At 45.7% G+C, this 27667-nt stretch overlaps 1 protein-coding gene across 4 annotated transcripts in view; it reads right to left on the bottom strand.

Annotated features, from left to right (window-relative positions):
• Window positions 1–826: 826 nt before the first annotated feature.
• CCNB3 (cyclin B3) overlaps window positions 827–27667 on the bottom strand; it is an 88270-nt gene continuing 61429 nt past the window's right edge. For all 4 annotated transcript variants that reach the window (XM_015443647.3, XM_005593584.4, XM_074029482.1 and 1 more), the window contains 5 exons: window positions 13176–13313; window positions 5901–6056; window positions 4930–5079; window positions 1372–1502; window positions 827–1136 (listed from right to left, as the gene is read on the bottom strand). In XM_015443647.3, coding sequence (XP_015299133.3) covers window positions 1067–1136; window positions 1372–1502; window positions 4930–5079; window positions 5901–6056; window positions 13176–13313 — 645 coding nt within the window. In that variant the 3' untranslated portion in view covers window positions 827–1066. The remainder of the gene's footprint in view (window positions 1137–1371; window positions 1503–4929; window positions 5080–5900; window positions 6057–13175; window positions 13314–27667) is intronic.

Below are 27667 nucleotides of genomic sequence, written 5' to 3'. Positions count from 1 at the left end.
ACCCTCCAGGACTGATATTCAAAATATTTGACAAGTGGTAACAAATGGTCACAGACCAATCAGCATAACTGCCAGCTACAATACTAGAATAGAGTACTAGAGGTCTCCTGCTGTGGTAGACTTTACATGTTGGATTGTGGGGAGGTCCTGGGGTGAGACTGAGGAGCGGCTCTTGAACAACTGGCATACTGGATGTTCCACTCCTCCATTAACAACTTAAGTAACTGTCCCAGTACACATCACCCCAAAGGTAGGGCACAGTGAAAAAGAAAGCAGAACCTCTTAATGCTATATGAGTTAAAGATTGGGCAAGTCGTTGATGCTTGCATTTATGGGACACCTTGCCAATTTCACAGGTAGGAATTTCTTCTCTTGGCAGAAGACAAGGGCCAAAAATGATTTCAGCACATACCACTCCAAGAGTGTTTTCAAATTTGGACTCTAAAAAGCTGCCAAACTGAAAGCAAGGCTACATTTGGATTAAAATCCTGATCCCCAACTTTTCATCATCTAGGAAGAAGCAAAGAAAGCAAAATACCTGAGATTGAGACCAAAGGGTATTAGCCTACACTGCCAGCTGCCCAGCTCTGAACAGAGAGGCCTGCCTGTCAGGTAAGGAGCTTTCTCCTTGGACTGGGCACCTCCTTCTGTAGCACCATCCATCAGTTCACAGTTAGCTCAATTCCTCTTCCCATGAGGAGAAGGCTTCTAAACAGAGGAGGGAATTGGGAAACCTAGGCCCTGGGGCCCAGCCTTGACTAGGAAGAAGAAAAGAATTATTCAGCTGTGCATGGGATTCCTGAACAATAAGAGGGGAGATGAGCCATTTTAACAATAACTATTAATTTTTTATTAAATTTGTAGTCAAATATGACAATATTTTTTTCTTTCATAAAAACAAACAACATAAATATTTATAACATTATCAGTTTGGGAAAAGACAAAGAGAGGAAAAATGAATAAAAGCAATCAAAAGACAAATTCAAACACAGAATAAATATACCCTATTAACATGCATGCCTAGTCCTGTGGCTGCTGCTAGAGTACCACGCCCTTGGCCTCACAATCAGCAGTTCAAAATCTCCTCCAGCTTCAACACATCCAAGGCGGGGATTTTGGCGACTTCAAAGAAGACCCTGCAAAAGGAAGAGGGGTCTCCTCAGTATAGAATAGGGCAAATACAATCAGGCTCCATGGAACAAGTGGGACATATGGCCCTTAGTTCCCTATCTTGCTTTAACCCTAGAGTAGAAAGGAAGGTGAAAAGTGCCTGAATCTTTTTCTCCTAAGTGAGGCTAGTCTGGGTCTAGTATTTTAAAGCTTCCCCATAAATGAACACAAACCCAACCTCATCCGGGGCTTGGTACTTACGGGTGAGAATACTTGTAATACACAGCCTTGAGACTATCGTAAGAACTGAAAGTCAGCAGTTTGTTCAGCCGTCTGACCAAAGGGTGAAGCTCAGAGATACTGTAGCCACTGTAATACTCCAGGAAGGGAACCTGGAAGAAGCAGCATGAATAGTGATTTCTACTATAGGAAGCACAATCCTCCCTCCATCTCTGCTATCCCAAGTCTAAGCTTCCCACACATGGTTTAAACAGAGATGACATTCAAAACATTTCAAAGACTCACATAGTATGGATGCTGATCAATAATTATACTATGCTTTACAGAAGAATAGGTTCCAGCCACAAACTACTGAGATGGCTATATCCATACGTACCATTTAGATATTAGCTCTTGGCCAGGTGTGGTAGGGATCATGCCTGTAATCTCAGCACATTAGAAGCCCGAGGCAGGAGGACTGCTTGAGCCCAGGAATTCAAGACCAGCCTGGGCAACACAGCAAGACTCTATCTCTATAAAAAAATTAAAAAATTATCTGGGCATGGTGGTGTGGACCTGTAGTCCCAGCTACTTGGGAGGCTGAGGCAGGAGGATCACTCGAGCCCAGGAGTTCGAGGCTGCAGTGAGCTATGATCGCACCACTGCACTCCAGCCTGGGTAACAGAGCAAGACCCTATCTCTTAACAACAACAACAAAAAAGATATTAGCCCTGGTCACAGATGTTCATGTAAGCAGAAATCCACCAGTCCTAAGGAATAGGACTGATTTTGTAATTTACTCACTCTCAGGTCCAGAGCTAATGGCCAGGTAAACCCTAGAACAAAGTTTAGGTGCCAACTCAACTGCCAACGTGAACTTAAGGCTGATCCTCCTCTCCGACTGTAACAGCTATCATTGCACAGGTTCATTTTCTCACTCAGCTAAGAATGCCTATTATGTGACAGAAGCAGTATAGCAGTGTTTAAGGGCAGAGGTCCTGGAGGCAAAATGCTTCAGGTCAAATTTCAGTTCCCCTAACAGCTTGGCCTGGAGCCAGTTAATTAACCTCTTGGGGCCTCAGTTTCCCAATCTGCCAAATGGGGATTATTACAGTAATTCCATCATAGGGTTAAATATGTGTGTGTGTGTGTGTGTGTGTGTGTGTGTGTGTGTGTGTGTATGTGTGTTTATCATACATAGAACAGAGTCTGGCATATAGTAAGTGCCCAAACAATGCTAACTAGGATTACCAAGCCCTATACGTAGGATCCTGGGAACACAAAAATGAACGAGGGACCTGCCCTTGAGGAGTTTGTAGTCTAGTAAAGGAGACAGATGTGCAAACAGAGTTAAAAATGTGGTAAGTGCTAGAATGGAAGTGAGCATAGGACACTGGAGGAACACAGCAGCAGGACCCACAAACTCTGTGGGGAGAGTCACAGAAAGCTTCACAGAGGAGAGCATGTCCACAATGGTTGGTGAAGTGGGGAGCTCAACAGACAGAGAAAGGAAGAGGATTTGGTGGTTTCCTCAAAATGTCTTATTTTCCTTGAACTCCTCTTTTTCAAGTATCTTACCTGGAAGCCCAAATAGCTTACCTGGAAGTGAGGGTGGGAGCTAAGAAGCCCACGAATTTGGATCCCTTTATCTTTCACATGGTACCTGAGACACTTCTGCAGGAAACCCAGGACTCCCCCAAATACTGTTTGGAAACTACCACCACCACAGGCAAAGGGCGGTCATTGGCGTGCTGAGTAGGGGAGTAACACAAGGGGGTAATGGAGTAGACTGGATGTGTTAAATAAGATTAAAAGGCCCCAGTGCCACTGTGTCAGTTCAGACTCTCAAATGCTTCACCTTGACTATGTTATAATAGCCTGCTCACTGGTGTTCTCTCTCATCTACTCTATCTTCTATTTTGCTACACCACTACTGTTTCTAAAACACACAAACAGGAGCAGGTCAACCTCCCTGCCTAAAAAACCTTCAATGCCTTAGTGTAGCCTTCAAGGCCTTTCTTTCACAATCGGACCATGATCTACCATTCTGGTCTCATCTGTCACTATTAACATCATTAGCACCTCTCCTTTTACAATACTCTCTGCTGTATCCACAGGGGATGCCTTATTCTGCCCTAAACACAACATACTCCCTCCTCAATGCCTTCGTGTCTTTTTAATTATTGCTCCCTCTACCTAGAATGTCTCCTCTCACAAGTTCCTACACACCTTTCAAGACCCAGCTCAAAAGTCACCTCTTCTGTGAAGCCTTCCTTATCTATAGGAGAGGCAGTATACTAACATGGAGGATTGTGGAGTCAGACTACCCGAGTTCAGATTCAGGATGACATTTAGCTGATAAGCCCTGGTTTAGTCACCAAGTGTGAAAACACTGAAATATTTCTATCTTAGTTGGCACACAGTTTGCTGCCCTGGACCCATCAGCTGTCCCCTTCTTGGCCCACTGGATTTCCATGGGATCCAAGGGTCAAAGCTTGGTTCAGCATGGGGCCTCCAGGCCCTTAGCTCCAGAGCTGTGGCCATGCCCATTCTGATTACACAGTTGGTTTAGATTGTGAACACCACTCCTAGTTTCCAAAGCCTAGCTCCACCTCTCATCAGCTGTGTAAACATGGGAGTTATTTCTTATCTGCAAAACAGGGATAACAGTACTATCGTGTGGGGTTATTGTGGAGATTAAATGAGTTAATATGCAAAGTGCTTAGATCACTGTCTAAGCACTCAATAAATGCCAGTCATAATTATTATTTATTCTTTTTCATCATCACTATCATCTATTGAATGCTTTCTCTGTTTCAAGAAATTTTAATATGGCTTGTCCAAGTTCACATAAGTACTTTATGTGGTTCTTTCTCAGCACACAGAGGTTCTTCCCTCAGTGGCTCCAGGATTTTTAGGTAGGAGGAGCTCAGAAGTGGTTGAGCAGAGGGGCTGCATTTGTGAGCATACTCCTGCTACTTGGATTACATATTATACATATCATCAGTAAGAATGCAAAATTCACTAAAGTTGATTTTACCCCCAACTTTTCATACAATTGAGAAAGCATCAAATATGAGTTTTATTTGTATTGGAGCAGGAGGCTTTGTGAGGGCCTTCTTCACAGAAGAACACTATAGTCATGCCCAAGTGCCACTTTTATAGACACAGACGGTTGCTTTCACTACTCTTCTCTGGCTCAGTGCTTTTCAAACCCTGTTCCAACAAGCTCCCTCAGGGGCCAGCCTTGCTGAGGGGATTGCAAGAGACAAGAGGGGAACAGGGCTGGGGATAAGAAGTAGGATCACACTACTCCCTATGACAACCAGAATACCTTCACAGTAATCTGGTGTGTAATATTTGGCTTTCAGGTGAGCTTTCTTTGGAACAAAGGGTACTTTGATTATGAAAAATGACATAATTCAAAACTATTGCTATAGAAGCCCTTGTCCGGTTGTCCAGGTGTTAGAGTTCATAATTGTGAGTATGTGTCAGTTTTGTCCCCAAGAGTTTCCCATGGCCCTAATTTACACCTTCCCCCGAGCTGACCTTGTGCTTTTTAAATCTCTGCCCCCACACCCCTATCTTGCAAGCGTTTACCCAGTATCCGAGCTTCTTCATGTAGAGGGCCAGTAGTAAGGAGGCAGCAGCTAGCTTGGAAGCCTTCTCCTGGACATAGTTGTATTCCTGCAGGGTCATCTCACAGATGTAGCGGGACAAGGTCAGTGTCTTCATGTTGGTGTGGATACACTAAAGGCAATGAGAAGACTGGCTCAGAAATCAATTTAGAAAGCCGGTACCAAGCAGAGGACTCCCTCTCCAGTTACGTCATCCCGAGCCTCAGTGGCCCTCTGTTTGAGTAATGTGCCTTTCTCCTGCAACCATAATTCACCTCATTTTCCCTACCCACAAAAACAGACTCTTTAGGGGGCATTCTGAAACAGTCAGTGGGATTTGCCACCTTTAGGATTTTAATCAAATTATCAACTGTATGTATGGTACTGGCCTACATCCCCCCTTGCTATATAGGTCATTCTTTAAAGAGCCAAAGTTCCTCCCACCGTGACTCTGTTCCCGGTCCTCCCTATAAGGTGTTCCATACTTCAAAACAACATTTTCCCTTTTCTTGTTTAAACTTATTTTTTTTTTAATTACAACCTATCACACACACAAAGAGAAAAGTACATTGTACACATTTGCACAATACAATGAATTATAAAGTGACCTCCCTTGTAACCAATACTCAGGCAAAGAACGAGAATATTGCCAGTGTCCCCCCACAAAGCTTTCCACGTGTCCCCCCCACCGATCAAAGAAACATTTCCCCTCCCCAACTCCGGCCTCACCTCAAAACCTTATAGACACACTGTGGAAATCTGCAACTCACCCCCGCCCACCTCCCATTGTTTCATAAAGATTGCCAAGCTTTAACCTAGGAGGTTGGATGGAAGGAGAATGCTCCCTGCTGCCTGTTGTCTCTTTCCCCTTTCCTACCACTCAGGCAGCTACTCTGGGTGTAAAGGAGACTAACTCAGCAGTGGGAGAATGAAGATGTGTCTCTTCTCTCTTACCCTAGCATATCTTCGCAGAAAATGATAGGCGACCGGAATGTTAATGTCAAATTTGAGGACGTTCAGGATGTCGATTTCCACGTTGAGCATCTCATATCGCTGATAATTATCATCACAGATGTACACAAAGTCATCCACACAAGGTGGGTGGTGCTCCTATGGGTGGAGAGGAGAGGAGGTGACAACCAGGCAGACAGCCCCATCCTTTCTGCTTAGAGGTAAAAGCCAGCGGGAAGAAGGGTGAAGGATTTCCTGGCATAAATCTTCAGGGTAGCTCTGAGACTCAGCTTCTGGTTGATGTGAGTGGCTCATCAGAAAAAGTAAACCAAAGAAAGGACAGAAGAGGCCTGCCCCAAAACTGTACCACCACCACCAGACAGAGGATAGGACCTCCTGGGGGTGGATTCTTACAGTGCCAGAAGCAACATAATGGGGCACAGGATCTAGGAGTAGCAATCTGCCCTCTGAGAACCACGAATGGGAAATCTAAGGCCTGCTCTGGAGGGAGGAACAGAAGGAAGCCACAGAAAGGGGAGCTAGAGATAGAAAATAAGCCTGTATTTTGTGTCCTAGGGTAAGGAATGAGTAAGGATGTTTGAAGAGGGCAATACAAGGTATCCGGCAGTGAGAGAGGGGGAGAGGCAGACAGGCACAGAGGAAACATAAGCAGAAACAAAGGTCTGCAGTGGGCAGAGTGTGCGGAGGTGCCCAGAGGTCAGACAAGGGAGGGCCAGGCCAGGCTGAGGGTAAGAAGAACCTCTGTCCCGGGAGGTTCTTCCAGCGCTCTGCCCTCTGGAGGTCAAACATTGGTTTGGAGAAACAATGAGGACACAGGAAGGCCCCTAATTCTTCTCCCTACCTGCAGCTTACTGCCCACCACAGCCTTCTTCCCCCACCTTTTCCCTATTTTTGGATCACAGACAGGACCAACCCTTTGGTTTGGCAGACAAAGAAACCTAGGCTCAGAGAAAAGTGATGTGCTCAGGTTCACACAGCAAGCTAGTGGCAACACCAGGGCAAGAACCTCTCTCTTCCACTGCTCTGTGCAACGGCTACTGTCTCCTTTCTCTCCTCATGCCATCTCCACACCTCCCCTAAACAAAAGGCTTTCTGTACTTCTTAATCCTGTGAGAGGAAGACACCCCTCCTCCATAGGACTTGGTAGGGGCGCTCTGTCCTAGCCAACAGAGGAGGGGTGCTCCAACTCCCAGGATTTGCTAAGAAGTGCCCACCACTCCCTCCCTCCCTCTCTTTCACTTCCACCCTCCCTTCCCCTTTCTGTCAGCCAGGGACCACCCGCAGTGTTCTTAACACCACTGAAGCTAAGGCACAGCACAGCTCTCCAAGACACAGAGAGAGCCAGCCAGGGAGAAAGCAGGAAACAAAGGGAGGGAACAAGGGAGGTAAGGAAAGAGGAGGGGAGGTGGGCACAGGGTGGGGAGGGAGGGGCAAGAACTGAGTGAGAAAAGCCACCGAGAAAGAGAAAAAGAAAAAGAAAAAGATTGAGTAACTGAGGAAAGAAAAGATCAGTTGAGGAAAGATGGAAGAAAGGAGGAAGGAAAGAGGGAAGGTAGGAAGGAGGGAGGGAAGAAGGAAGTAGAGAGGGAGAACAAAGGGAAAATGGAGTAAAGGAAGGAGAAAAAAAGAAGGGAGGGAAAAAAGGAGGGAAGAAGGGAGGGAAGAAGGAAAAGAAAGGAAGGGAGAGACTGAGGAACAAGGGAGGAGGGGAAGGAGGGAGGGAAAGAAGGAGAAAGCAGGGAGAGAATAAAGGAGGGAGTGAAGGAGGGAAAAAGGAGGGAGAAAGGGAGGGCAGGAGGAAGAAGAAAGGAAGGGAGGCAAGAAAGCAGGGAGGGAGGGAGGGAGGAAGGGTAGAAGGAAAAAGAGAGGGAGGGAGGGAAGGAGAAAGGAGGGAGGGTAGGAAGAAAAGGGGAGGGAAGGAGGAAAGGAGGAAGGAGGGAGAGAGGTAGGATAGAAGGAAACAGAAACAGAGGGAGGGAAGTGGAAAATAGGGAGGAAGGGAGGGGAGGAGGAGGGAGGGAGAAGAGGAGGAGGAGGGAGGGAGGAGGAGGAGGAAGGAGGGAGGGGAGGAGGAGGAAGAAGGGAGGGAGAAGGGGAGGAGAAGGGAAGGGAGGGAGAAGGGAGGAGGAAGGAGAAGAGGAGGAAGAGGGAGGAGGGGGGAGGGAGGGAGGGAGAGGAGGAGGGAGGAGGAAGGAGGGAGGGAGAAGAGGAGGAGGAGGAAGGAGGGAGGGAGAAGAGGAGGAGGAGGAAGGAGGGAGGGAGAAGAGGAGGAGGAGGAAGGAAGGAGGGAGGAAGAAGAGGAGGAGGAGTAAGGAGGGAGGGAGGGAGGAAAGTAGGAGGAAGGAGGGAGGAAAGGAGGAGGAAGGAGGGAGGAAGGGAGGAAAGGAGGGAGAGAAAAAGGAAGGAGGGAGAGAGGGAAGGAGAAAAGAGGGAAGGAGAAAAGAGGGAAGGAAGGAGGGTAAGAGGAAGGAGGGTAAGAGGAAGGAGGAATGGAGGTTGGGAAGAAGAAAAGAGGAACAGAAGGAAGGAGGGTATAGGAAAGAGGGTGGAAGAAAGGAGGGAGGGAGAGGAGGAGGAAGGAGGGAAGAAGGGAGGAGGGACTGAGGGAGGGTAGGAGGAAGAAGGGACAGAGGGAAACAAAGAGAAAGGAGGGAGGGAAGGAAGGAAAGAGGGTGGAAGGGAGGGTAGGAGGAATGAGGGAGAAAGAAAGGGAAGGAGAAAGAAGCGGGGGGAGAGGGTAGGAGGAAGGATGGAGGGAGGGAGGGATAAAGAAAGGAAGAGAAGGAAGAAGAAAGGAGGGAGGACAGGAAGGAGGAAGGGAGAAAAAGAGAAAGAAGGGAGGGAGGGAGGAAGGGATGGAGGGAAAGGGGGGTGCAGAAGGAAAGAGGGTAGGAGGAAGGAAGGATAGGATGAAGAAGGAGAATGGGAGGAAAAGAGGGAGGGGAAAGGAGGGAGGAAGAGAGGGTAGGAGAAATTAGGGACTAAAGGAGTGTAGGAGGAAGGAGGGGAGGAAGGAAGGGAGGAGGAAGGAGGGAGGGCTGAAGGAAGGGTAGACAGGAGGAGGGTGGGAGAGAGGGTAGGAGGAAGGAAGGAGAAAAAGGGTAGGAGGAAGGAGAGAAAGAAGGAACAAAGGAAGGAGAAAAGGAGGGAAGGAAGGAGAAGGGGAGGAAGGAAGGAGTAAGGGAAGGAAGGAGGAAAAAAGGAAGGAAGAAAGGAGGGTATGAAGAAGGAGAGTAGAAGAAAGTAGGAGGAAGGTGGGAGGGAAGATGTGTGGGAGGAAAAAGGGAGGAAGAAAGGGAAGGAGAAAAAAGGGAGGGAGGGAAGGAGGAAACGGAGAAGGGAAGGAGGAAAAGGAGAAAGGAAGAAGGGAGAGAAGGAAGGTAGGAAGAAGGGAGAGAAGGAAGGTAGAAAAAGGGAGGGGGAAGGAGGAAGGAGGGTGCAGAGGGAGGGTAGGAGGAAGGAGGGACAAAGGGAGAGTAGGAGGAAGAAGGGAGATAAGCAAGGAGGGAGGGAGGGAAGGAGAAAGGGAAGGAAGGATGGAGGAAGAAGGGAGAAAGAAAGGGTAGGAGGAAGAAAGAAGGGAGGGAGGGAAGAAGAAATGAGGGAGGAAGGGTAGGAGGAATGAGGGACAGAGAGAGAAAGAGGAAGGAGAGAAAGAGGAAGGAGAGAAGGAGGGAGGCAAGGAGGGAGGGAAGAAGGAAGGAGGGAGGGAGGGAAGCACAAAGGAGGATGAAAGGGAGAATAGGAGAATGGAGGGTGAAAGGGAGGGTACAAGGAAGAAGATAGGGAGGGAGGGTGAGAGAAAGAAGGGAGGGAGAGGAAGGAAGGAGGGAGGAAGGGAAAGAGGGAAGGAGGAGGGAGGGAGGGAGAGGTCCTGTGGGATAGGGAGGAAGAGATGGAGCTAGCAAGGGAGAAAGGGAGTGTGCCAGGGAGAAAGCAAGCCAGGGAAAGGAAAAGAGAGGGAAAGAAGCAGAGAGTGAGCAAGCCACATAGGGAAAGAGGGAGAGAGCAAAGGAGGGAGGGAAGGAGGAAGGGGGAAAGGAATAGAAGGGGAGGAGAAGAGGGGTCCTGTGAAATTCGGAGGAAGGGAGGGAGCAAAGGAGGGAGGGAAAGCAAGCGAGGGAAGGAGAGAGGGAAGGAGGGAATGGGTAAGAGAAGGAGGGAGGGAAAAAACAGGCCAGGGAGTAAAAGAGGAAGGGAGAGAGTGAGCAAGGAAGAAAAAGAGGGAGCCTGGGAGGGAAGAAAGTAGGTGAGGAAGGGAGAGAGCAGGTGAGGGAGCAAGGGAAAGAGAGGAAAGGAGAGAGCAAGCCACGGAGGGAGGGAGGGTGTAGACTAGCCAGGGAGAGAGGAATCTATCCACCAAGTAAGAGAGGGAGCCTGGGAAGGAAGCAAGAGGGAAAGAAAGAGGGAGCCAGCAGGTGAGTGAGGGAGGGAGGAAACAAGGGAAGGAGTGAGCAAGGGAGGAAAAGCAGGAGGAAGGGAGGAGGGAGCAAGCAAGCTGGCATAGGAGGAAGGGATAGAGTGAGGGAGGGAGGGCTCAAGTGAGCAGGTGAGTAAGGGGCAACGAAGGAGGGTGGGGTGGTGAGTGAAGGAAAAAAATCACTGGAGGGCAGGTGACAGGGAAAGAAGGAGGGGAGGAAGGGAGCAAGTTAAGGAGGGAGAGAATGAGGCAGGGAGGGAGGGAGAGGGTAAGAGTCAGTATGTGTCTGGGGAGGAGAGGGAGGCAGGAGCTGGGGAGTGAACCAACACAGAAACAAGGCCACAGTTCTAAAGTTCTTTGAAATCCTTGGTAAAAGTTGCCACTTCTCTGCTCCCAAACCCTAAGGCTTCCTACAACTAGCCTAGCTGAAGGAAAAATGAAAGTTGAACAAGATCATTTAGCACCTAGGGAAGGGGAATCAGAGAGGTTAGTTAGATGGATAATGGTCATGAAGAAAAGGTCAGCTACTCACTTTTATACTGCTACTTCCCAAATTACTATTTCACCTGGACCATTTAGACTCACTGCCATCAACACCAGGCCATTTTCTCTTAAATGTCTCCAGCACCCTGGTTAGGCAATGCTTTGTTATATAAGCAGATTGAGACTCCACCAGATGGGAATGGAGTTGGTAGAACAAGAAAATGGTGGAGGCAGAGAATCATGGACCAGAAGGAAGCTGTAAAAAGAACTGCCCATTTAATTAGGTGGATGCCCACATAATACATCTTCAAATAGAAAATGGAAGAACTTTGCTGATGCCAGGAAACAAATACACCACCATTGCCAACCAACACCAGCTTTTCTGCTTTGGGAAGAGGGACAAAAAATGTGGCAGAAAAAAATTATTTGTATGTATGTAACTGTATACACACACATCAGTACACATATACACAAGTGTATACACATGTGTATATATGTACATATAAATGTATGTATTCACAGTTATGTGTCACTTAACAAGAGTGATACGTTATGAGAAATGCATCATTTTCATCATTGTGGGAAGATCACAGATAAGAGTGTACCTCCAAAAACCTAGATGGTACAGCCTATACACCCAGGTTATATGGTATATAAGCCTGTTGCCCCTAGGCTACACACCTGTACACACGTGACTCTACTGAATTCTGTAGGCAATTATAACACAATGGTATTTGTTTAGCCTATCTAAACATAGAAAAAGTACAGTAACAATACAGCATAAAAGATTTAAAAACAGTACACCTGTATTGGGCACTAACCATGAATGGAGCTTGTGGGAGTAGAAGTTGCTCTGGGTGAGTCAGTGTGTGAGTGGTGAGTGAATGGCAAGGCCTGGGACATTCCTGTACACTGCCATGGACTTTATAAACACTGTACCTGTACAATTAGGCTACACTAAATTTATAAAAAATATTTTTTCTTCAATAATAAATTAACCTTAGCTTACTGTAACTTTATTTTATAAAACTTTGACTCTTTTGTAATAACAGCTTAAAACACAAACACAGTATAAAGCTGTATAAAAATATTTGCTTTCTTTATATCCTTATTATATAAGCTTTCTTTGAGACAGGGTCTCGTTTTCTCACCCAGACTGGAATACAGTGGCTTGAACAAATCTCACTACAGCCTCAACCTCCTGGGCTTAAGGGATCCTCCTGCCTCAGCCTCCTATGTAGCTGGGACCACAGGTATGTGCCACAATACCCAGCTAATCTTTTTTATTTTTTTGTAGAGATGGGGTGTCACTTTGTTCTCCAGGCTGGTCTTAAATTCTTGGGCTCAAGCAGTCCTCTTGCCTTAGCCTCCCAAAGTGCTGGGATTACAGGCATTGAAATACCATGTCCAGCTTTACTTTTTACTTTTTAAACTTTTTTATTAAAAATGAAGACACAAACACACACATTAGCCTAGGCCTAGAAACGGTCAAGATCATTAATATCACTGTCTTCTACCTCCACATCTTGTCCCATTGGAAGCTCTTCAGGGCTCATAACATGCATGGAGCTGTCATCTCCTACAACAATGCCTTCTTCTGGAAAACCTCCCTAAGGACATGCCTGAGGCTATTTTACAGTTAACTTTTTTTTTTTTTTTTTTTAAATAAGTAATAGTATACTGTAAAGCGGGTCAGGCACAGTGGCTCACACTTGTAATCCGAGTGCTTTGGGAGGCCAAGGCAGGAGGATTGCTTGAGGCCAGGAGTTCAAGACCAGCCTGGGCAAAATGAGACGCCACCCCTACAAAAAAATTTCTGAAACTTAGCCAGGCACTGTGGTGCATGCCTATAGTCCTAGTTACTCGAGAGGCTGTGGTGGGAAGATTCCTTGAGCCCAGGAGTTTGAGGTTACGGTGAGCTATGATCACATCATTGCACTCCAGCCTAGGCAACAGAGCGAGACTTTGTCTCTAATACAATAATAATAAAACAATTAAAAGTATAGTGAACACATAAACTAGTAACAGTTTATATCATTATCAAGCATTATGTACTGTATGTAATTGTATGTGCTATACTTTTATGACTTGCAGTGCAGTAGGTTTGTTTACACCAGCATCACCATATGAGTAATGCATTACATTACAACGTTACAAAAGATAAGATGTCACTAGGTGATAGGACTTTTTCAGCTCCACTATACTCTTACAGGACCACCATAGTATAAGCAGTCCATCATTGACCAAAACATTGTTATGCAGCACATAACAATGAATATATATGAATATATATTCATTCACTGGGTTGGACGGAAACTTGATTAGTTCTCCAGGCCATAGGGACTCAGGCTCACCTCAAATTTTGCTGCAATCATAAAGGCAGTGGCTCCAAGGAGTTGTAACTTATCCTTCTTGCATACTGCCTTCATTAGGTAGAGATCCACCAGCTTCACCGCCAAGTACAGGGTCTCATGGGTCATCTCAAAGGACACCTGGAGGAATACACACATGACACAGATCTGCATATTGTCCAGCTCCAAAGTCACCTCCAGACAGATCTAGCTACCTGGACTGTCTGCAACATCAAGAGCAGTCCTGGCTAGCTGGGACTCTTCTACGAATACAGAAACTGCTTTAGCTAGATTCCTGTGTATATCTCCTGTGCCTCTGAGGACACTGGCATTATCTATCCTTACACATTTGGGTAGTTGACCAGCCTTACAAATCAGAGAGAAATGCTCTGCCTTCTCTATAAAAGCCTTGAGTGGACACATCCTCTCCCTTTGATCTCTGATACTTAGATTCTTGCTTTCTCCATTTGCTGCCAACTTGTACAGTGACCTCCCAAAGGAGATGTTTATTTAGCTCTGAAATATGGAAACTCATTTATTAGTTTATTCATGTACTACTTTCTCTTCCCAACTAGATATGCTATTAGAATATATCAATTGGGAGTAGCACAATTCAGAAGTGAGCTAAGGGACTGGAGAAGTCAGACTGGGATTAAAGTATTAATAATATAACCCCCTTCCCTTCTTTTCGTTTTCTGACTCATTTGGTTTCTCTCTCGCTTTTTTCTTAGTCTAGCTTATGGTTTGTCAATTTTATTTATCTTTTCAAAAAACAACGTTTTATTTTGTTGATCTTTTGCATTTTTTTTTTTTTTTTAGTCTATTTCATTTAGTCTTGCCCTGGTCTTTATTCTTTCTTTCCTTCTACTAATTTTGGGTTAAAGCAGTTCTTGCTTTTCCAGTTCCTTAAGGTGCCTTGTTAGATTGTTTGATATTTGTCCACTTTTTAAAAATTTATTTTTAAATTTTATTTATTTATTTATTTATTTATTCATTCATTTATTTATTTTGAGATGGAGTCTGGCTCTGTCCCCCAGGCTGGAGTGCAGTGGCATGATCTCAGCTCACTGCAAGCTCCGCCTCCCGGGTTCATGCCATTCTCCTGCCTCAGCCCTCTGAGTAGCTGGGACTACAGGCGCCTGCCACCACGCCTGGTTAATTTTTTGTATTTTTAGTAGAGACGGGGTTTCACCGTGTTAGCCAGGATGGTCTCGATCTCCTGACCTCGTGATCCGCCCGCCTTGGCCTCCCAAAGTGCTGGGATTACAGGTGTGAGCGCCCGGCTGATATTTGTCTACTTTTTAAATAAAATTTTGCTATAAATTTTCCTCTTAGTACCACTTTTGTTTTATCCCATAGGTTTTGGTATGTTGTATTTCTATTTTCATTTGTTTCAAGAATTTGATTTCCTTCTTAATTTCATTGACCCATTTGTTATTCAGGGGCATGTTGTTTAATGTCCATGTATTTGTACAGTTTCCCAACTTCCTCCTGCTATTGATTTCTAGTTTCTTTTTCTTATGTATCCTTGTCTTGCCTTCACCAACTCCAAGAAACCATCTCCTATAGCCCTAGTCCCATGGTTTGTGCTGGCCCGTGCAGTACCTTTCTGCAAATTAGAAAAAAAGTGCCTTCTTTGGGTGAATGCAGCCCTTCAAGCATACATCTTATCAAGTAGATAATACCTTTATATGAATTAGCCAAAGGCTACTGCTACCTCAGGGCACAGCAGCCCCATAGCCAGAATGCACAGCTTGGCAAACAAAGTGTGAGCTAGATTCTATTGGCGGTTTCAGTCTTGGCTAGAGACGCTGTACAGGAATAATTTGCACATCTATACACAAGAGTCCCCAATCTTCAGTGATGCTTCTTCCTCACAACCCCTTGGGTTCTTAGGATTCAAGAATAAAATCTGTCCTCATCCAACAACTCAACCAATGCATGAATATTCTCTTTAACATCTCTACCAAGTAATTGTTTAGATCCTGCCATACAAACCTCCAAATATAGCCCAATGTCTTTTTGAATGGCTTTAACAGAAAATTCTCCCTTATATTGAGTGACATTACCCTCTCTGTAAGTTTCACTTAATTGGACCTCCCCTTGTATAGGTTACTCTTAATGACTGATGAGTAACCTAGATGATCCAAATCTAGTACATCTAGTACCTAGATGATCCAAAAAATAGTCAATGAGAAGCACTTGAAATTGACATGTATTTTCATGGATGAATGATTGTCTGAAGATGGTCAAATACAATGGTTCAGCAATACACACATTAAATTTCTGAATAACAGAAATACTAAGAAACAGTTCTTATTGTTTCTGGAATATGGCCTTGGATCTACTCAGAAACCTGTTCTATGTTAGTTTCCTATTGGTGCCTGATATAGTTTGGATGCTGTCCCCTCTAGATCTCACGTTGAATTGTAATCCCCAATGTGGGAGGTGTGGCCTGGTGAGATGTGTTTGGGTTATGGGAATGGAGCCTGCACAGCTTGGTGCTGTTCTGGCAATAGTGAGTTCTTGTGAGATCTGGCTGTCTAAAAGTGTGTGGCACCTTACCCCACCCTCTTGCTCCTGCTTTTGCCATGTGACAGCCTACTCCTGCTTTGCCTTCTGCCAAAAGTACAAGCTCCCTGAAGGGGCCTCCTCAGAAGCCAAGCAGATAGCAGTGCCATGCTTATACACCCTACAGATCTGTGAATCAATTAAACTTCTTTTTTTTTTTTTTTGAGAGACAGGGTCTCACTACGTTGCCCAGGTTGATCTCAAACTCCTGGCCTCAAGCAATCCTCCCAAAGTGCTGGGATTACAGGCATGAGCCACTATGCCCAGCTAAGCCTCTACAAAAGAAAAATAAATCTTGGGACCCCAAAATCACTAAGCTAAAGAGAAAAGTCAAGCTGGGAACTGCTTAAGGCAAGTCTGTCTTCTATTCTATTCAGTCATCCCTCTGCTTAATGAGATAAATGAATATCTGATTGGTTCCTTTGATAAGGCTAATCAGAAACTCAAAAGAATGCAAACCATTTGTCTCTTATCTACATATGACCTGGAAGCCCCCTCCCCACTTCGAGTTGTACCACCTTTCCAGAGTGAACCAGTGTACATCTTACATATATTGACTAATGTCTCATTTCTCCCCAAAATGTAAAAAACCAAGCTGTGCCCTGACTACCTTGGGCACATGTCATCAGTACCTCCTGAGGCTGTGTCATGGAAGCAAAATAAACTTTCTACATTGACTGAGACCTGTCTCAGAGATTTTGGATTAACATATCTTTTTAGAATAAATTACCCAGTCTCAGGTATTTCTTTGCAGCAGTGCAAAAATTGCCTAACACAGAAAATTGGTACCAAAGAATGGGGTACTGCTATAAAGATACCTGAAAATATGGAAGCAACTTTGGAACTGGGAAATGGGCAGAGGATAGAAACATTTGGAGGGCTCAGAAGAAGAGAGGAAGATGAGGGGAAGTTTGAAACTTCTTAGAGACTGGTTAAATGGCCAAATGCTGATCAAAATGCTGATACTGACATGGACAGTGAAGTCCAGGCTAAAGAGGCCTCAGATGGAAATGAGAAATTTATTAGGAACTACAGCAAACGTCACCCTTGTTATATGCCTTAGCAAAGAACTTGGCTATATTGTTAAGGGAGGAGACCACCCCTCATATTGTCTTATGACCAATTTCTGCCTCAAAGAAAAAGTAGGAGTTAAAGAAAAGACAGAAGTGAAATCAGTAGTCAGGATGCATTCCAGGCCTGGTAGTTAAAAATTGACCCCTGACCTAGCCGGTTATGTTATCTATAGATACCAGACATCGTATGGAAAAGCACTGTGAAAATCCCTGTCCTGTTCTGTTCCATTCTGATTACCGGTGCATGCAGCCTCCAGTCACATACCCACTGCTTGCTCAATCGATCACGACCCTCTCACACGGACCCCCTCAGAATTGTAAGCCTTAAAAGGAACAGGAATTGCTCACTCAGGGAGCTCGGTTTTTGGAGACATGAGTCCACCAACGCTCCCAGCTGAATAAAGCCCTTCCACAACTTGGTGTCTGAGGGGTTCTTGTGCGCGGCTCATCCTGCTACATTTCTTGGTTCCCTGACCGGGAAGCGAGGTGATTAATGGATGGTCGAGGCAGCCCCTTAGGTGGCTTAGGCCTGCCCTGTGGAACATCCCTGTGGGGGACTCCAGTCAGTTTGAGCGACGTGGATCCTGAGAGTGCTGCCGGGTAGGCAATTGCCCCAGTGGAACGCCTCACCAGAGCAGTGCATGGCAGGCCCCTGTGGAGGATCAATGCAGTGGCTGAATACCAGGAAGGAACTGGCACTTAGAGTCCGGACATCTGAAATTTGGTAAGACTGGTCTTTGGAACTTAGCCACTTCATTTGAGTGGAAGCATGGCCTAATCACCCATGACGTGTCTGTACTGGCACTTTGGTTTTTGTTTTTGACTTGACTTGGATTGCTTGATACTTTGGTTTTGGTTTTGACCTGGCTTGGATTTCTTGATACTCTGATTTTGGTTTTCATTCTGGTTTGGTGCAAACTGTAAAAGTGTGTGTGTGCCCTCTTTACCCGTTCTTTGTTTTGTGGTGTGCATGTGGTGTGAGCGTGGTGTTTTGTCTCAAGGAAACATGGGTCAGGCACAAAGTAAGCCTATCCCACTAGGAACTATGTTGAAAAATTTCAAAAAGGGATTTAAGGGAGACTATGGAGTTACTATGACACCAGGAAAACTTAGAACTTTGTGTGAGATAGACTGGCCAGCATTAGAGGTGGATTGGCCATCAGAAGGAAGCCTGGACAGATCCTTTGTCTCGAAGGTATGGCACAGGGTAACCTGTAAGCCAGGGCACCCAGATCAGTTCCTGTATATAAAGTCTTGGTTACAGCTAGTTTTAGATCCCCCATAGTGGTTAAGAGGACAGGCAGCAGCAGTACTAGTAGCAAAGGGACAGTTAGTTAAGGAAGGTTGTCAGTCCACCCACCGAGGGAAGTTGGCGCCAAAAGTCCCGTCTGAGCCAACACCAGAAGAATCATGGCAGGAATTGGTATCAGCAGTGCCTCCTCCTTATTGAGAGGAAGGGCTCCCCACTCCTGAGCCCACAGCACCTCCACCTCCACGAGATATCCATACTCCCAGACCACCCAGAGTAGACAAAAGAAGAAGTGAAGCCGTGGGAGAAACTCCTCCTTTGGCAGCTCACTTACGGCCCAAAACTGAAATCCAAATGCCCCTGAGAGAACAGCGATATACTGGGGTAGATGAGGATGGACACATGGTGAAAAGGCAGCCTTTGTGTATCAACCTTTCACCTCTGCTGACATCCTCAATTGGAAAAATAATACTCCATCTTACACCAAAAAGCCTCAAACTTTAATTGACTTGCTCCAAACTATTATACAGACTCATAATCCTACTTGGGATGATTGCCACCAGCTGCTCATGTACCTCTTTAATACAGATGAAAGGCGAAGGGTGCTCCAGGCGGCAACTAAGTGGCTAGAGGAGCACATCCCAGTCAATTACCAAAACCCCCAAGAATATAGAAGAATTCAGCTGCCAGGAACAGACCCCCAATGGGACCTGAACGAGGGGCCAGACATGGAGAGGCTAAGGCAGTACCGTGAGGCATTGATATAAGGTCTAAAGAAAAAGACTCAAAAGGCTACAAATGTAAATATGGTCTCTGAGGTCATCCAAGGAAAAGAGGAGAGTACAGCGCAATTCTATGAACAACTGTGTGAGGCTTACTCTATGTACATTCCTTTTGATCCAGATAGCCCTGAAAATCAGCACATGATTAATACGGCCTTAGTTAGTCAAAGCGCGGAAGGTATCAGGAGAAAGTTGCAGAAACAGGCTGGGTTTGCAGGTATGAATACCTCACAGTTACTGGAAATAGCCAATCAAGTGTTTGTGAATAGAGATGCAACAAGTCCCAGAGAAAGCCATAAGGAAGACAAACGCCAGGCCAGGTGAAACATTGACTTACTGGCCACGGCCATTAGGGGAATTCCCCTGAAAGGACAGGGAAATGGGGGTTCTAGGAAGAATACCCAATCTAATTGCCCACGCTTGCAATAAAACCAATGCACCTATTGTAAGGAAATAGGACATTGGAAAGATAAGTGTCCCCAACTGAAGGAAAAGCAAGGTGATTTGGAGCAAAAGACCTCAGATAAAGACGAGGGTGCTTTGTTCAATCTGGCTGAAGGGCTATTAGACTGAAGGGGGCCAGGCTCAAGTGCCCTCAAGGAGCCCACAGTCAGGATTACAATTAGGGGCAACGACATTAAGATTTTGGTTGATATTGGTGCTGAACATTCAGTAGTGACCACCCTGGTTGCCCCCTTAGAAAAAAACAAGAAACCATTGATGTAATCAGAGCAACAGGAGTTTCCACTAAGCAGGCTTTCTGTCTACTTCAGACCTGCTCACTGGGGGGACATGAAATAGTTCACCAGTTCTTATATATGCCTGACTGTCCCTTGCCTTTGCTGGGAAGAAACTTGCTTAGAAAGCTGAGAGCCACCATCTCCTTTACAAAACAGGGCTTTTTACAAGCTAAAGTTACCAGGAACAGGAGTTATCATGGCCCTTACGGTCCCCAGGGAAGAAGAATGGAGACTTTGCTGACCAAGCCAGGCCAAGAGATTCAACCAGCTCTAGCTAAGCAATGGCCCCAAATATGGGCGGAGGATAATCCTCTGGGACTGGCGGTCAACCAAGCCCCTGTACTCATAGAAGTTAAGCCTGGGGCCCAGTCAATTAGACAAAAGCAGTATCCGGTTCCCAGAGAATCTCTCAAAGGAATCCAGGTTCATCTCAAGCACTCGAAAGCCTTTGGAATTATAGTTCCTTGCCAGTCTCCATGGAACACCCCCCTCCTCCCTGTCCCTAAGCCAGGGACCAAGGACTACCAGCCAGTACAGGACTTGTGCTTGCTCAACCAGGCTACAGTGACTCTGTACCCTACAGTTCCTAACCTTTACACATTGTTAGGGCTGCTGCCAGCTGAGGACAGCTGGTTTACCTGTCTGGACTTAAAAGATGCCTTCTTTAGCATCAGACTAGCTCCTGAGAGCCAGAAGCTGTTTGCCTTTCAGTGGGAAGATACGGAGTCAGGTGTCACTACTCAGTACACTCGGGCCCGGCTTCCCTAAGGATTCAAGAACTACCTTACTATCTTTGAGAAGGCCCTGGCTCGAGACCTGCAAAAGTTTCCTGCTAAAGACCTAGGCTTGCTCCAGTACGTGGGCGACCTTCTGCTGGGACACTCCACAGCAGTTGGGTGCACAAAAGGGACAGATGCCCTGCTTCTGCACCTGGAGGACTGTGGGTATAAGGTGCCTAAGAAGAAAGCTCAGATCTGCAGACAGCAGGTACACTATCTGGGATTCACTATTCGGAAAGGGGAGGGCAGCCTGGGGTCAGAAAGAAAGCAGGTCGTCTGCAGCCCACCGGAACCCAAAACCAGAAGGCAAGTAAGGAAATTCCTAGAAGCTGTGGGGTTTTGCAGATTATGGATTCCAAACTTTGCAGTACTAGCCAAGCCTTTGTAAAGGGTTACAAAGAGGGGCAACCAGGAGCTTTTTGAATGGAGGCCTCCACAACAGCAAGACTTTTGTGAGTTAAAGGAAAAACTTATGTCAGCCCCAGCCCTAGGACTACCAGATTTGACAAAGCCCTTTACAATCTATGTGTCAGAAAGAGAAAAAATGGCAGTTGAGTTTTAACCCAGACTGTGGAGCCCTGGCCAAGGCCAGTGGCCTATCTCTCAAAACAACTAGACGGGGTTCCCAAAGGCTGGCCCCCATGTTTAAGGGGCCTGACAGCGACGGCCCTGTTACCACAAGAAGCGGATAAACTAACCCTTAGGGAAAACCTCAACATAAAGGCCCCCCTATGCTGTGGTAACTTTGATGAATACCAAAGGATATCATTGGCTAACAAATGCTAGATTAACCAAGTACCAAAGGTTGCTATGTGAAAATCCCCGCATAACCACTGAAGTCTGTAACACCCTAAATCCTGCCACCCTGCTCCCAGTATGAGAGAGCCCGGTTGAGCATAACTGTGTAGAAGTGTTGGACTCAGTTTATTCTAGCAGACCTGACCTTTGGGACCAGCCATGGGCATCAGTAGACTGGGAGTTATTCATGGACGGGAGCAGCTTCATCAACCCACAAGGAGAAAGATGTGCAGGATATGCGGTGGTAACTTTGGACATTGTCATTGAAGCCAAACCGTTGCCACAGAGCACTTCAGCCCAGAAGCCTGGGCTCATTGCTTTAACTCGGTCTCTAGAACTCAGTGAAGGTAAGACTGTAAACATCTACATTGACTCTCCATATGCCTTGCTAACCCTCCAAGTGCGTGGAGCATTATATAAGGAAAAGGGCCTTTTAAACTCTGGGGGAAAGGACATAAAATATCAACACGAAATTCTACAATCATTAGAGGCAGTGTGGAAACCTTAGAAGGTGGCAGTCATGCACTGCAGGGGACACCAGCGAGCCTCCACCTCAGTGGCCTTAGGAAATTCCCAAGCTGACTCAACAGCTCTAAAAGCAGCATCTACCCCTTATCAGACATCAGTAGCAGCCCCCTTACTCCCTCAAACACCTGACCTGGTACCTACCTATTGTAAGGAAGAAAAAGACTTTTTCCACACAGAAGGGGGGCAAGTAATAAAAGAAGTATGGATCAGACTGCCAGATAGGAGGGTAGCTGTGCCACAGTTGCTGGGAGCCACAGTCGTACTGGCTGTGCATGAAACCACTCATCTAGGTCAAGAGTCACTTGAAAAGTTGTTAGGCCAGTACAGTGAGATCACTTGCCAGCCCTTGCCAAAGCAGTAGCACAACAGTGCATTACTTGCCGACAGCACAATGCGAGGCAAGGCCCCACTGTTCCACCTGGCACACAAGCTTATGGAGCAGTTCCTCTTGAGGATCTTCAGGTAGATTTCACAGAAATGCTGAAATGTGGAGGTAACAAGTATTTGCTGGTTCTTGTGTGTACTTACTCTGGGTGGGTGGAGGCTTATCCAACACGAACTGAAAAGGCCTACGAAGTAACCCGTGTGCTTCTCTGAGATCTTATTCCTAGGTTTGGACTGCCCTTACAAATTGGCTCAGATAACGGGCTGGTGTTTGTGGCTGACTTGGTACAGAAGACAGCAAAGGCATTAGGAATCACTTGGAAGCTACGTGCCACCTACCGACCTCAGAGTTCTGGAAAGGTAGAGCAAATGAATCGGACTATCAAAAATAGTTTAGGGAAAGTATGTCAGGAAACAGGTTTAAAATGGATGCAGGCCCTTCCTATGGTATTGTTTAAAATTAGATGCACCCCTTCTAAGAAAACAGGATGATCCCCTTATGAAATACTGTATCATAGGCCTCCTCCTATACTATGGGAGCTTCCAGGCACTCCCCGAGAGTTAGGTGAAATTGAGTTACAGCAACAGCTACAGGCTTTGGGAAAAATTACACAGACAATCTCAACTTGAGTAAATGAGAGGTGTCCCGTCAGCTTATTCTCCCCAGTTCACCCTTTCTCTCCAGGTGATCACGTGTGGATCAAGGACTGGAACGTAGCCCTTTTGTGGCCACAGTGGAAAGGATCTCAGACCATAATCCTAACCACTCCCATGGCTGTAAAGGTAGAAGGAATCCCAGCCTGGATCCACCACAGCTGTGTGAAACCTGCAGCCACTGAAACCTGGGAGGCAAAACCGAGCCCGGACAACCCCTGCAAAGTGACTCTGAGGAGGACAACAAGACTTGCTCTAGTCACACCCAGAAGCTGACTGGTCTACGCACGGCCAAAGCATGAGGGGAATCATCGTGGGACTCATTTTCCTTATAATTTGGACTTGTATAGTAAAAACTTCCACCGATTTTCCCTGCATGGAGGACTGCTCTCAGTGTATATACATCAGGTTACTGAGGTAGTGCAACAAGTTAAAACAATCTTTCTGTTCTATAGTTACTATGAATGCCTAGGAACTTTAAAAGGAACATGTTTATAAAATGACACCCAGTACAAGGTATGTAGCCCAGGAAACGACCACCTAGATGTGTGTTATGACCCCTCTGAGCCTCTCATATCCAGAGTTTTTGAAATAAGATTAAGGACTGAAGCCTGGTGGGGACTCGTAAATGATACAAGTAAAGTATTAGCCAAAACAGAAGAAAAAGGAGTGCCCAAATGCACAATCTTGAAATTTGATGCCTGTGCTGTCATTAATAATAGAGTTAGGAAGGGGATGTGGCTCTTTTGATTGGGAAAAAGGCTATATGACTGAAAATAAGTACATTTTTCATGAATTAAGACTGTGTGGAAACGAATGTAGATACTGGTCTTGTGTCATTTGCGCCACTTGGATAAAAAATGAAAAGGATCCAGTCTACCTTCAGAAAGGAAAAAGTGGCCCTTCCTATACTAAGGGACAATGTAACCCTTAGAGCTGGTAATAACCAATCCCCTTGATGCTCGCCAGAAAAAAGGGAAGCATGTGGCCTTAGGAATCAGTGGGGCCAGACTGGATCCTTGAGTAAATATCTTAGTTCGAGGAGAAGTTTACAAATGCTCTCCTGAGTCAGTGTTTCAAACTTTCTATGATGAACTACATGTGCCAGTACCAGAAATTCCAGGAAAAACAAGAAATTTGTTTTTGCATTTAGCCAAGCATGTAGCCCAGTCTCTCAATGTCACTTCATGTTATGTATGTGGAGGAACTGTAATGGGAGATCAATGGCCATAGGAAGCCCGAGAATTAGTACCTACAGACCCAGTTCCTGATGAATTCCCGGCTCAAAAGAATCACCCTGATAATTTCTGCATCCTAAAAGCCTCAATTATTGGACAATATTGCATAGCTAGAGAAGGAAAAGAATTCACTCACCCCGTAGGACGACCTAGTTGTCTGGGACAGAAACTGTATAATGGTACCACAAAAACAGTCACTTGGTGGAGTTCAAATCACACAGAAAGGAATCCATTTAGTAAATTCCCAAAGTTGCAAACCGTGTGGACCCACCCAGAGTCCCACCAGAACTGGACAGCCCCCACTGAATTATACTGGATATTTGGGCATAGAGCTTACACCAAATTACCCAACCAGTGGGCAGGCAGTTGTGTTATTGGCACTATTAAACCATCTTTCTTCCTACTGCCTATAAAAACAGGCGAACTCCTGGGCTGCCATGTCCATGCTTCCTGCAAAAAGAGAAGCATAGCTACAGGAAATTAGAAAGATGTTGAATGGTCCCAAGAGAATCATACAATATTATGGGCCTGCTACTTGGGCACAAGACAGCTTGTGGGGATACTGGACCCCCCATTTACATGCTCAACTGAATCATACAGTTACAAGCTGTCTTAGAAATCATCACTAATAAAACTGGCAGAGCCTTGACTATTCTGGCCTGGCAAGAAACTCAGATGAGAAATGCTATCTATCAAAATAGATTGGCTCTCAACTACTTGCTAGCAGCTGAAGGAGAGGTCTATAGGCAATTTAACCTTACTAATTGCTGTCTACATACAGATGATCAAGGGCAAGTAGTTGAAGACATAGAGATATGACAAAACTGGCACATATGCCCATGCAAGTGTGGCATGGATTTGATCTTGGGGTCATGTTTGGAAAATGGTTCCCAGCGCTAGGAGGATTTAAAACTCTTATAACAGGAGTTATAATAGTAATAGGAACCTGCTTACTACTCCCTTGTTTGCTACCTGTACTTCTTCAAATGATAAAAAGCTTCATCGCTACCTTAGTTCACCAAAATGCTTCAGCACAAGTGTACTATATGAATCACTATCAATCTGTCTTGCAAAAAGACACAGGTAGTGAGGATGAAAGTGAGAACTCCCACTAATGAGTGAGGTTCTCAAAGCGGGGGAATAAGGGAGGAGACCACCCCCTCATATTGTCTTATGACCAATTTCTGCCTCAAAGAAAAAGTAGGAGTTAAAGAAAAGACAGAAGCGAATCAGTAGTCAGACAGCGCGGCACTGCATTCCAGGCCTGGTAGTTAAAAACCCCTGACTTAACCGGTTATGTTATCTATAGATTCCAGACATCGTATGGAAAAGCACTGTGAAAATCCCTGTCCTGTTCTGTTCCATTCTGATTACCGGTGCATGCAGTCCCTAGTCATGTACTCACTGCTTGCTCAATTGATCATGACCCTCTCATGCAGACCCCCTCAGAGTTGTAAGCCCTTGCCCTTAAAAAGGACAGGAATTGCTCACTCCGGGAGCTCAGATTTTGGAGACCTGAGTCCACCAATGCTCCCAGCTGAATAAAGTCCTTTCCTTCCACAACTCCGTATCTGAGGGGTTCTTGTCTGTGGCTTGTCCTGCCACATTGTGTCCATGCTCTAGGGATCTGTGGAAGTTTGAACTTAAAGTAACAACCTAGGGTATCTGGCAGAATAAATTTCTAAGCAGAAAAGTGTTCAAGATGGGGCCTGCCTGCTTCTAAAAGCCTACACTAAGATGCAGGAGCAAATAAATCACTTAAAGTTGGAAGTTTATATTTAAAGAGGAAGCAGAGTGCAGAAGTTTGGAAAATTTACAGCCTGGCCATGTAGTAGAAAAGAAAATACTGTTTTCAGGGGAAGAATCCAAGCAGGCTTGGGAACAACCAATGGCTAGAGAGATTTACATAACTAAAAAGGAGCCAAGTGCTGATAGACAAGACAATGAGAAAAAGGCATTTAAAGCTTTTCAGAGATATTCAAGGTAGCCCTTTCATCACAGACCCAGAGGCCTAGGAGGGTGAGTGGGGGGTGGCTTCCATGTGCAGCCTCAGGACACTGCTCCCTGCATCCCTGAAGCCCCAGCTGCAGCTCAAAGGGGCCCAAAGGGGCCCAGGTACTTGGGCCCACTGCTCCAGTGGGTGCGAGCCATAAGCCCTGGCAGCTTCCATGTGGTGTGAAGTCTGTAGGCACAGAGAGTGCAAGAGTGAAGGAGGCTTGGCCCCCTCCACCTAGATTTCAGAGGATGTATGGAAAAACCTGGATGTCCAGGCTGAATCCTGCTGCAGGGGTGGAACCCCCCCAGAGAACCTCTATGAGGGCAGTTAGGGGGGGAAATACGGGGTTGAACCCCCTCACCAGAGTCCCCACTGGGACACTGCCTAGTGGAGCTGTGGGAAGGGGGCCACCATCCTCCAGACCCCAGAATTGTAGAGCCATGGGCAGCTTGCATCCTGAGCCTAGAAAAGCGACAGGAACTCAACTCCAGCCCATGAGAGAAGCTACCAGGGCTGAACCCCATAAAGTCACAGGGGCAGAGCTGCCCAAAGCCTTAGGAGCCCACCCCTTGCAGCAGTGTGCCCTGCATGTGGGACACGGAGACAAAGGAGATTATTTTGGAACTTTAAGATGTAATGACTTTATTACATTTAAGATTAAATGACAGGGCTTAAGATTTAAACCCTACTGGGTTTCAGACCCCCTTTTGTTCATTCTCCCTTTTGGAATAGGAGTATTTACCCAATACCTGTACCTCCATTGTATCTTGGAAGTAAATAACTTGTTTTGATTTCATAGGTTCATAGGTAAAAGGAACTTGCCTTGTCTCAGATGAGACTTTGGACTTGATGCTAGAATGAGTTAAGATTTGGGGGGACTATTGGTAGGGGATTATTGTATTTTACAACGTGAGAAGAATGTGAAACTTGAGGGGTTGGGGTGAAATGATATAGTTTGGATGTTGTCCCCTCTAAATTTCATGGTGAATTGTAATCCCCAGTGTTGGAGGTGGGGCCTGGTAGGAGGTGTTTGGGTCATGGGGACAGATCCCTCATGGCCTGATGCTGTCCTCATCATAGTGAGTTCTTGCAAAATCTGGTTGTTTAAAAGTGCATGGCACTTCCCCTACTTGCTCCTGCTTTTGCCATGTGATGTGCTTGCTCCTGCTTCACCTTTTGTGATGAGTAAAAAGCTCCATGAGGGCTCCATGAGGCCTCCCCAGAAGCTGAGCAGATGCCAGCATCATGCTTATACAGCCTGCAGAACTGTAAGCCAGTTAAACCTTTTTTGTTTAAATACATTACCCAGTCCCAAGTATTTCTTTATAGCAATGTGAGAATGATCTAACACAGTGCTATAATAAATTACCACAAACGTAATGCCTTACACCACCACCAATTCTTTATATTACAGATCTAGAGGCCAGAAGGCCAAAATGAGTCTTGCTGGGTTAAAAATCAAGGTGTCATCAAGGCTGTGTTGCTTTCTGGAGGTTCTAGTAGAGAATCCATTTTCTTGTTTTTTTTTTTTTCTAGCTTCTAGAGGCAGCCTGCATTCCTTGTTCTGTGGGCCCTTCCACCTTCAAAGCCAGCAATAGCCAGCCAAGTTGTTCTCACATTATATCACTCTCTGCCTCCCTTTTCTATATTTAAGGATCCTTATGATTACATTGGGCCCACTTGGGTAATGGAGGATAATTGCA

This window comes from Macaca fascicularis, chromosome X (genome assembly GCF_037993035.2).
Source record: "Macaca fascicularis isolate 582-1 chromosome X, T2T-MFA8v1.1".
Taxonomy (NCBI): domain Eukaryota; kingdom Metazoa; phylum Chordata; class Mammalia; order Primates; family Cercopithecidae; genus Macaca; species Macaca fascicularis.
This window is presented reverse-complemented; position numbering and strand designations above follow the sequence as displayed.